This window comes from Lonchura striata, chromosome 18 (assembly GCF_050655825.1).
Source record: "Lonchura striata isolate lonStrDom1 chromosome 18, ASM5065582v1, whole genome shotgun sequence".
Taxonomy (NCBI): Eukaryota; Metazoa; Chordata; class Aves; order Passeriformes; family Estrildidae; genus Lonchura; species Lonchura striata.
In genome coordinates this window covers 7470520-7481020 of record NC_140720.1, presented here as the reverse complement: position 1 = coordinate 7481020, position 10501 = coordinate 7470520, and the positions used below count along the sequence as shown (strand labels likewise).

Sequence of the window (10501 nt, the reverse complement as noted above, 5' to 3'; positions counted from 1 at the left end):
TACACCTGAGTTGTGTGTTTTCTGCATAAGGATTCATAGGATTTGAAGTAAAAAGACAGGCCCAATTAAGCTGACTCAGCTGAGTAACAGTGAAATACTGTGTAATCTCTGAGTGGTTCCAACCTGTTCCTTTCAATATTTCCCCCAGGACAAGGGAGTCCTGAGACCTTTAGGATCCCTGTCCAAGGCAACTTCAGCATTATAAAATTCCTCTTCAGCCTAAGGAGCAACATGTATTTAAAGCTAAACCTACAAATGGCTTCATATAAAACATTAACTACACAGATTTTTTCCAGTTCAGTAGACCCCACTCAAGCTTACAGGGACATGATTGGACCAGGGGTATCAGAAGTTTGCTGGATGTCTTTGGGTAGGAAGTCACTAAGAGTAAGTCTTCACTTAAGCTGAATGTACATGCTGAGACAGGTATGTGTTTAGTTTATCTTGTTCAACACTTAATCATCTGAAATAATGGACAATTTGTTTTGCATAAATAATTACCTATTTTATTATTGATAACCAGACCTCCTCAGATAAAAGGAGGCCTGTGTTCAAACAGCATTTGCTGCTAGAATCTGCTAGAACTTCTTTTGCTTTAGTTGTGTCTTACACTAAGCACTCTGGAAAACCATCCAGCAAGAAAAAGTTAGTATGTTTTACCAGAAGGAAAGCGCAGAAAAATTTTGAGAAGACAAAAATAATAATTTGTTAATTCTTACAAATTATACTTCTTAAATAGAAACCCGAATATGCAGCCAAGCATTTATTAGACATTAACATTTCATGTAGCAGAGCACAAAGTAATGAATTATTTATCACACACAGAATGTAATGGTTATACCCTGATGGGATTGGGGAGTTAATAGTATCTTCCTGGTATAAACTGCACAAGGTATAAAAATATTCCTGGGAATGCATAGCTAGGGATCAGCACCTGTGCAAGGTTGCTGCCCCAAAGCTGAGCTCTTTTTTAGGGGGGTCTTGCTGGTTATCCCTGAGTCCTCCTGGATTCAGCCAGTGCCTGAACCATCCTGTGCTGGGGAGAAGGCAGCAGCCAGGGTGATGTGAGGAACAACAATTTTATTATTCCATTACAGAGAACTTAATATTCCACCAGCAATCTGGTATAGAAACAGATCTTGTCAGTGACTGGGACTATGTCTGACCTCTGGCGCTTTGCAGAAGAGGCTTTTTCAGTGTCACAAGACTTTCTATATTCACCTGGGCAGACGGAGCTTCAGCGTGGTGCCCGGGCACACAGAGACTTCGGGGGTTTGCAGGGGTGTGTGCTGGAGCCCTGGCAGGCTGGGAGCTCCCTCTGCGGTGCTTCCCTGTGCCCCAGGCACAGCAGCCCGGGCACTGGGGACATCCCCCGGGCTGGCAGGGACACCAGCAGCTCTGTCCTCACCTGCCACAGCCCCCAGCACACCGAGGCTCTGCCTGGGCCCAGCTCCAGGCACAGGACCCAGCCCAGGACTGCCCCAGCAGCCACAGGGACACTGCTCGGGCTCTGAACTCTGAGACAAGACAAAAGATAAATTCCTTTGGCAGCTGCTGTTTCCAAAGAAACTGGGGGGAATGCGAAGAAACAGGAAAATTCAAACCAGTTTGGTAAATTCTGTTTGCCTGTTACATCTCATACTTTAGTTTATTCATCTAATCCACAGTTCCTGCTTTTCATATGGCCTAGCAGAGTAGAACTCTTCTAAATACTAAAATTCTAAATACTAAAATCCTAAATTCTAAATACTAAAATCTAAATTCTAAATACTAAATACTAAAATCCTAAAAAAATCAGATAAAATTCAGCTCTTTTCAATTTCTTTATTTGAGAATTCCACAGCAAAGTAGTTAAATTCTGAATTTTCAGTAACTGTGATTTTCCTTTCAGTAAACTCCATGGGTAAACACAAGTCACAGTGAAAAAAATAAAATACATTGCATAGGAACATCAAGCTTGGCTATCAGCCCAGGAAACTCTGGGTACTTCACTAGTTTCTTTTTACACAGGTAATTTTATAGGTTCAGGATGCATTTTTTTTTCTCAGGAATGTAGAAATCAAAGGAAAAAAAAATTACATTTTATGTGCTTTTAAAAGGGGAAATTAAAGCATCATTGAAGAAATGTCAACACAGTAACAAAAATAGTATATTAAATTGCACATGTATTTACATGTCAATAGCTCATGTATATATTGATAGACAACACTAAAAGGGATTTTGGTTGAGAGCATATTTATTATTTGGATAATTACTGTCACTTTTATTTTCAACCTGAGAAATAGGGAAAAGTGTAAACAGGGATTAAGAAATCACTATAAGTCACTTGATAGAATTTAAACTTGACAGTTTTGTGCTTCCATAGATGTAAACCATTCTGGTTTTTCTCCTTCTAAGTAAGACAGGACTTAATAAACATGATCTAAAAAGAGAATATTGATGGTAATGGACTCAGTAGAAATATTAAATTGGCTTCATGGCAGGTTCTTTAGCTTGAGTACCTCTGCTATTTTATAGCAAACAAATTATTAGAACAGCTTAAGGTAAGCCTTTCCCTGAGAGCTGCTAACTCTGCAGTATTTAATGATCTTTTTATAAGGAAGTGTTGCATTAACAGATAGTTCTACCAATACTTCCTGTGCATTGAGCTACTTCTATATCAGACCCACTGTTCTTAGGTTAACTAGAAGCTTTAAATGTGCATAACAACTTCAGTTTATTTCGCAGTTAACAAAATAGATTTTTTCACATCATTAGCCCTTATAGGTACTGTTTTTCAAACATAATTATAAAACAAAAGATAAAAGTATTTTGTTTTACTCCATAATTAGTATGTAAGTTCTGATGCCTTCTTGTTATACCCACTCTGTTCAGAAAGTGTTGGGACTCTGAAAAGTAAGTTTTTGTCGCTTACTGCTAGAACAAGCTCCAGTTCTTGGAAATCCTGTAGCCTTGCAACATCCTTGTCCTTTAAACAAATACAATAAGGAGTTAGGTGATAGTGTCTGTTAATTTTGGAGAGGTAAGTTAAAATAATAAGCTCATACTAACACAAGGTATGTATTTATTTGTAACTATGACAGTTCTTCATAGTGAACTGGAAAGGAAATATCCTGTTGCATCTTGTATTTACTCTGGGGTCTTATTCAGCTATTCCCTTAAGTCTATTTTTAAAGAAGGAATTTTTAAGAAGGAATGCAACACTGACAGTGAGTGGAAGTGATGAGTGGGATTACACTTGTCAAGATCTACTGCATGGAACCCAAATCCTCTTTTTTTTTCCCTCTTTTTTTTTTAACCCTTGCTAATTCTTAGAAGCTGATAAATTGATGCTTGCATCTACCCAAGGAGATCCTGCATGTTGATCTTCATGGCCTGCATGGCTTCCTTCAGAACTACCCAGCAAGGGCAGCTCTGAGCCCCTGCAGCAGTGCTCTGCTGCTAACAGCAGAACACTGAGTCAGGTTTGTGTCACTGCAGAAACAGTAGGGGTCCCGAAGTCCTACCAGAGGACCTGAAGTGATTAGAGATGAAAATAAAAAGTTCCTTCAACAATAACTGAAGTTGGATAATGACAGAATTGTCTTTTTTTTCTTTTTTTCTCTACTTTTTGACTAACACAAAGTAAGACATCCTATAGTCAGTGAAGATGCAGCAGACTCTGTTAATCTATTCCTAATCAGATTTGCCACACAAGTGATGCCAACAATACTTTATAAGGATTTGAGAGTGAAAAAAAAGTCTGTAGTGAGTTGGTAAAACAGGTCAGCAGTTCCCTTCTCTGTTGGCTACAGGGTAAATGTCACTGAAAGAAGGACAGTGATGTATGGAGTAACCCTGAAAAACACCTCTGCAAATGACTGCAGCCAGGCCTTGCTGAACTCACAGAGCCTGGCTGAACTCTGCAGGCCTTTTAAATGCTGTTGGCAGCTCACAGTGGTGTTGTGATGTACTGAATTTTACAATAGAAGCATAAAATCGGGTATTAACTGGGTCTAGCACCAAATGGTTATGAAAGGAGGTGATCGAGAAATTTGAGAACCTTTTTACTTAAGAAATCCCAAACAAGTGCTGAATGTTGCAAGTTGAGCAGAGATTTTTCATTTTTGGTTGTTTTTTTTTTTTTCACCATGGGCCTATGCATGTGACCAATGAATTATTCCTTTATAACAGTAACCTAAAAATCTCTTTTATAAAAGTTGCTACACTTCAAAAGGTAGAGTTCTTACCTTTCTTAACATTGTATTTGGTAATTTTCTGATCTTCTGGACATGCTCAGGGTTCACACCCAACTCACGGCAACTCACTCGAAGCAGCTCCTTGTAGGTCAGTTCTTGTCTGTCCAGTTCAATTTCAATGAAGTCATTTTCTTTAAGATTAGGGGTTTGTATTCTCACTTTAAGCACCAGTTCTATTAGAAATAAAAAGTCACATTAATAGGCAGAGGTATAAAGTAATTGGAAACAAAGTCTCTACAACTATCAGGTGTTTCTATGTTCTATTGATGTTGTTTGTGTCACTGGTAAGAATACATGAATCCTCAGAAAGCAAAATCAGGAATTGTATGACCACACTTTTAATTAGGTTGATTTTCATCAAACTATATGAAAAAATCATAGCAAATCTAATGCAATATATGTGTGCATGTCTGAACCATTGCATGAATACCCTTTAACAGCAGCTTATACTGGTTATCAATCTCCTGAGCAATCCAAGATTGCTTTTATTGGTATTTCATGCTGTCAGTTCACTTCTCATTGCTACCCCATGGTATCAGAATGCCTTTTACTTGAAGAACAAAATTCTTAATGGTAACTGGAATTCCAGGTTTCCCTCTCTGGGTGGCAGTTTCCCTGCAGAGCAGGCAGATACTAGAACAGCTCAGTGCAGACTGAGGAATGTGAGGTTCTCTTGAGCTCACTGGCTTCTTGCTCATAATCTGTATTTGCAGCTTGGACTATGCTATTTAGAGAATTAGATTACCCTGGTATCTGTATGCTTTTATACAATTGAGACAGCATTTGTTTACATCAATATTTTAATAACAGTTCTAGCAGAAACAGGATATCTGCCTACTTCATTCCCTTCAAATGTTTCCTGAATTCCAGAGCATGGCAGTCTGAAAGTCTCTGGAAACACAAGATTAGTCTGCTCTGCCTAAGGTGTCAGAAGATCAATACAAAGCCAGAAGAGATTTTTGGTGCTACCTTGCATGTTGAGTGGAAAAGCTCCTGTGAAGAAAACGGGCTGAAAGGCTGGCACAGGTCCCATGCAGGAGCTGCTCCCTTGCTGGGGTAGGGACTGGTTGGATCCTGCAGGCAAAGAGGGACTTCTGCCCCAAGACACTGACCCCTGGTAAACAGGAGCTCTCTGGAGGACAGGATTTGGGTGTGATGGCCCAGCAGACCCTCGAGACAGGGGTGGGATGTCCCTGCTGGGAGGTGCCTCAGGAGCAGCATTCCCAGGCTGTAACGGTGCTCGTGCTTGTCCGTAGGTGTCCGAGTCAGAGACAGATGGACAGTTGGTGTCTTGTGGTTCCAAGTGTGAGACATTCCCATTCAGGGTAGGATCTGGGATGCTGGTACTCAAGGTGTTGTAAACATACGGGAAAGGTGGGTTAGCCAGGTAATTGGGGATGATTGGCAGATCTGAATCTTGCTTTAAGTCTGGGAGTTCGTCTTCCACTGTAAAACAAATAAAACGTCATTCTCCAAGACTGGTTAATATTTTTTTGGGAATGCAGTGTTAAAAGCATCATAGGTTAAGAGATGCATCAGGAGGCACCATGTCTTTTTTTCCTACAATAAACAGAATGCTCAGGTGTTGCCATACAAACATAAAAGCTGAGCCTGATTCTAATAATTCTGGGGATGCTAATTCCTTCTAAACACTACAGTACTTTTGTTTTGGCTTGTTTTAATCTGTAGCAGAATATTGTAATGTAGTCTCTGGTGGAATAATGCTGTCATTTTTTAAATGTAGCAGGCAACAAAAAACAAAGTGTTGTAATGTTGTTTGATATTAAGGTAAAGGATAAAGGGAAGGGAACATGCAGTACTGGCAGAGCTGCAGCATTACCCATTCAACAGCTGGGAGAGACAACAATGAAAACAAAACCAGACACAGGAGTACACAGGAGACACAAGAGGTTGTTAATCAGCCACATTTCAAATTACTTATCTCCTCCAGCAGCAAAACCTGCTCTGTTCCAGCAGTTACAAAACATTGCAGAGATGCTCTACCAATGTCCTTTACTGAGCCATTTATCTGGGCTGGTAATTTTTGATGTATCTAATACAGAACATGAGGACAATCAGGTGTTACTTATAGAAGAGCTTCCTACAAACTCGAGAGATTTTTCTCCTTCTGTCCTTCTGAAAACTGCATCTACCTGGCACACAGCATTCTTCAAAATACAGTTTTTTTAAATTTCCAGTGTTTTGTAAAAAGTGTGGCTAGCTGAGAATGGAATTTATTGGTAATCCCCTTTACTTAAAACTTTATTTTTTTATAATGTAAACACTCTAGAAAGCAAGTTCTAATACTAAAATCCAAACACAGTATCTTCACATGCAAAACAAAGATCGGAGTGCACATGCTTTGAACACCCTTTTACCAATCTTTGATGATCATATGGCACAATCACTATAGGTTACCTCCCAACATCTTCCTGATCTCTCTCTTGGACGTTAACTGGGCTGGCCTCTCCCCCTTTTTTGTCAGGATGTCCTTGTCAGCCCCAGCGTGCAGCAGATAAGCCACGACCGCCACATGGTTCCGCTTGCAGGCCCAGTGCAAACAGGTCCTGCACATGGAAAACATCAACGCTGTGTCAGGTCCTGAGTTAGGGCAGATTTGTTTCCATTCATTCTTGCTGCTTATGAGAAGAACACTCTGTGTACATTTAAAATAAGTTTGAGTTGCAAATTTTGCTGGAAATTTGCCCTGGATTGGGAGTCTGCAATGGCACCTGCTGATGACATTTTCTCTTTGCTCCAATGCTCTTTACTGCAGTAGTACTTTTAAAGTTCAGGATCATTTCAATTTATAATTTCTTAGGCTAGTCTTTAGACTATTGGAAAAATAAGTATGAAAGTAAGGCTTGTGTATGATATTTTAATATTTGAAAGAATCATCTGTACTTAGAATACTTGTGTTTGAGTATATGTGATCTACTACTGGTATCTCTAGGATATGTACTCTTTAATTAATGCTGCCAGCTTAAGTACTTGCACTTTCTGGCAAGTAAATTATGCTTAAAATATTGTAAGCATCGTTTCTAAGAACAGTTCTTTGCCCAGTTGCCATTTGCTGCATCAGTAATTACTTGGCTTAAATCTGCAGACAACTAATTTTCTGCAATCTCTAAGCGATGCACAGAATTAATCCCTTTTCTGTGTTTTCAAATCATTATTTGCAGTTTCTGACTAGAGAAACATATTAAGGAAACGTAAAAGCTGCTTAATGCTCGGATCTTATTTAATGTATTAAGTACTTACAGACTCACACATTAACTTGCTATAGGGTTGTACCATTCTTTCCTACCCCATGTTCTAGTGATATTTGACCCTTCTCTAGCTTTTATATTTTATTTTAATTCTCTAGGTCCAGCTGAAGGAAAATCTTCAGGAAAATGAACATGCTCAACCCTTCTCCAAGTTTATTTATTTATTTGTTAAGACTTATATAAAATAAAGCAGAGAGAAATCAACTTAGAAGGGAGAAAACTTTCAGTTGAAAGTCCAGCTTCAAAAAGCTATTTCCACTTCGGGTGGTTTGGTTTGGTGAGGTTTTTTTACAGAAAGACTGCAAAGTCAGACAGACAGGGTGGTATTTACATTGAGAACAAAATTTGCTGGTTTAGTTTTTAGAGAAGATCTGTAAAGCTCAACAGCACAGCCTCATTCTGGGATTCATGCTGGCCATTCCACATGGCCTGTGCAGACAGGAACCATCTACCCAGGGACCTGATACACACCAAAATATAAGTACTCAGCACCTTTATGAATCACACATACTAAGAAGCTCACTGCAAAACTTTTAATTGTACAAACTTAAACAACAATGAAGATCCATTTATAACCATGGTTAAAAACTACCAGATCATTATTTAAAAAAATAATTAATTTTATTATAATACTTATTTCATCAATTCCAGTTTTAGACACAACTCATTCTGATGACGGGCTGTTTTTTGTCTCACTCACTAAGATAATTCAGCATCCTTTGAATCAGTTGCTTTAATTTTTTAGAAGCATTAATTTTAATCACAATTTAAAGCCCAGGTTGTTAAGTGTTCTATGCTTCTCAAAACTGCTGATTGAACTTGCATCTTTAAAAGTCTTGCTCCTTTTCTCATTTTATTTTTCCTATTTTTAATTATAATGTGAAAGAATCCTAGAATGGTTTGAGTTGTAAAGGACCATAAAGTTCATCTCATTCCCCCTGCCAGGGGCAGGGACATTTTCCACTATCCCAGGTTGCTCCAATCCCTGTCCAGCCCAGCCTTGAACATTTCCAGGACAGGAGCAGCTACAGCTTCTCTGGGCAACCTGTGCCAGGGCCTCCCCACCCTCATAGGGAAGAATTTTTTCCTTACATCTAATGTAAGTCTCTCCTTTTTTAATTTAAAACTGCTCCCCTTTGTCTTTTAACTGTCTGTCTGTATAAAATGTTGTTCCCTTTTTTTTTTTTTTTTTTTTTTTTTTGTAATTTCAAGCACGAAAGAGCACAGTAAATACAGGCTGAATTGAACCTGCAGAAAACAGTCTCCAAAAATGCCTGAGCATTCCCTCTAAAATCTTCCTTCAAATAATGTGTAAATAATTTTATGTCTAATTTTAATAAATTTATGTCTACAGTGTTACTGGTACAAGTGTCTATTACAGAACAGCCTTCTGTTTATGTTCTCATGTGGATCTAAACGAGATGCCCAATCTCATGTCGCTGGAACAAGTTCCCTGCTTGAAAGTAATTTGTAAACTTGAGTTAATAATAAAATATTTCTGGGTAACACCAAGGTTTGTGTTCTGACAGAGCACGCCGTCTCAGGCTGGGGAGAATAAAAAAATCAAACCCAGCACAACAAAGTAAGTCCACAGTGACCCGGAGAAGGGGCAAACAGGGCAGGAGGTGGAGTGGGGATGCGTTTGCGACCCTGCTTATCCTCTCTGCCATAGGGACAGCTCCACAGCAGAGTGCTGGCAGGCGGACCGACCTTTTCCCTTCCGGCCGCACTCGCCCCGCCGGGCCTTGGGGGCGGGAGCGAACGGGCAGCAGCCCCGCGGGGCTCCCCGGGAGCCCGCGGCCGGGGGGGCCCTTACCATCCGTTGACTTCGTTCTGGGAGTTGAGGCCGACGCCCAGCTCCACGAGCCGCCGCACCTCCTCCGCGTCGCCGAGCGCCGCCGCCTCCCGCAGCCGCTCCTGCCGCTCCCGCTCCGCCATCTCCGCGCAGCCGCCGCCCGCGTCCCGCATCGCCTCCGCTCCGCTCCGCACCGCTCCGCGCCGCGGGGGACGCTATGCCGGTGACAGCGCGGCCGCCGCAGCCGGTTCCGGGGCGCTGCCCGCGACGCGCCGGACGCGGCGGGCCCGGCAGCGCTGCCGAAGGGCCGCGCCAGCGCGCCCGACCCGCCGGCTGCGCCCGTGGGATCTCGGTTTGTCCTGGTACGGAATCGTCGAGTGCCGGGAGTGTGAAAAACGCCAGGCACTTGGGGTTTAAAATGCTGAAAGTTCAATGATAATAAAATGGCTGTAAAAATAGTGATACAATTAGAATAATAACATTTAGTGTTAGGGCAATTACAAGACAATAAAAAGCAAAGAATTACGGATGTCAAATAAAAAGCAAAGAATTACGGATGTCCAGATGCTTTCGGACACTAAGTCATGAAAAGCATGCCTTGTGAACAAAGGAATAACCTTAAAAGCAATAGCCTGTTGTATATTCATAGATGTCATACATGATGCATGTGAAAAACGCCAATCACTTGGTTTTTAAATGTTTAAAAGTATAATAACAATAATAATAACAAAATGGTTATAAAAATAGTAATACAATTAGAATAATAAAATTTAGTGTTAGGGCAATTACAAGACAATAAAAAGCAAAGAATTACGGATGTCCAGATGTTTTTGGGCACTAAGCTGCCAAAAACATGCCTTGAACAAAGGAATAACGTGAAAAGCAATAGCCTGTTGCATGTCATTTGCATATTCATATATGCCTGTAAAAAACGCCAATCACTTGGTTTTTAAAATGTTAAAAGTTTAATAATAATAATGGCTGTAAAAATAGTAATGCAATTAGAGTAATAAAGTTTAGAGTTAGGACAATTACAAGACAATAAAAAGCAAAGAATTACGGATGTCCAGATGCTTTCGGACACTAAGTCATGAAAAGCATGCCTTGTGGACAAAGGAATAACCTTAAAAGCAATAGCCTGTTGCATATTCATAGATGTCATACATGATGCATGTGAAAAACGCCAATCACTTGGTTTT

The 10501-nt window shown here is 40.3% G+C and overlaps 1 protein-coding gene across 1 annotated transcript; it reads right to left on the bottom strand.

Moving 5' to 3' along the window:
• Window positions 1–1811: 1811 nt before the first annotated feature.
• ANKRD40 (ankyrin repeat domain 40) lies at window positions 1812–9561 on the bottom strand. The gene is made up of 5 exons (XM_021555022.4): window positions 9324–9561; window positions 6657–6805; window positions 5208–5684; window positions 4230–4411; window positions 1812–2968 (listed from the first exon to the last, which is right to left on the bottom strand). The coding sequence occupies exons 1-5, from the start codon at window positions 9473–9475 to the stop codon at window positions 2828–2830; spliced, it is 1101 nt and encodes a 366-aa protein (XP_021410697.4). The 5' UTR covers window positions 9476–9561; the 3' UTR covers window positions 1812–2827.
• Window positions 9562–10501: the final 940 nt, after the last annotated feature.

What these genes read in the sequence shown, in the direction of transcription:
- ANKRD40 (XM_021555022.4), bottom strand. Translation starts at nt 9,475, where the DNA reads ATGCGGGACGCGGGCGGCGGCTGCGCGGAGATGGCGGAGCGGGAGCGG. An exon ending in GATCAGGAAGATGTTGGGAG is followed by an intron (nt 5,685 to 6,656) that starts GTAACCTATAGT and finishes TTTGTTTTACAG; the next exon opens with TGGAAGACGAACTCCCAGAC. An exon ending in TTTTCCACTCAACATGCAAG is followed by an intron (nt 4,412 to 5,207) that starts GTAGCACCAAAA and finishes TATTTCTAATAG; the next exon opens with AACTGGTGCTTAAAGTGAGA.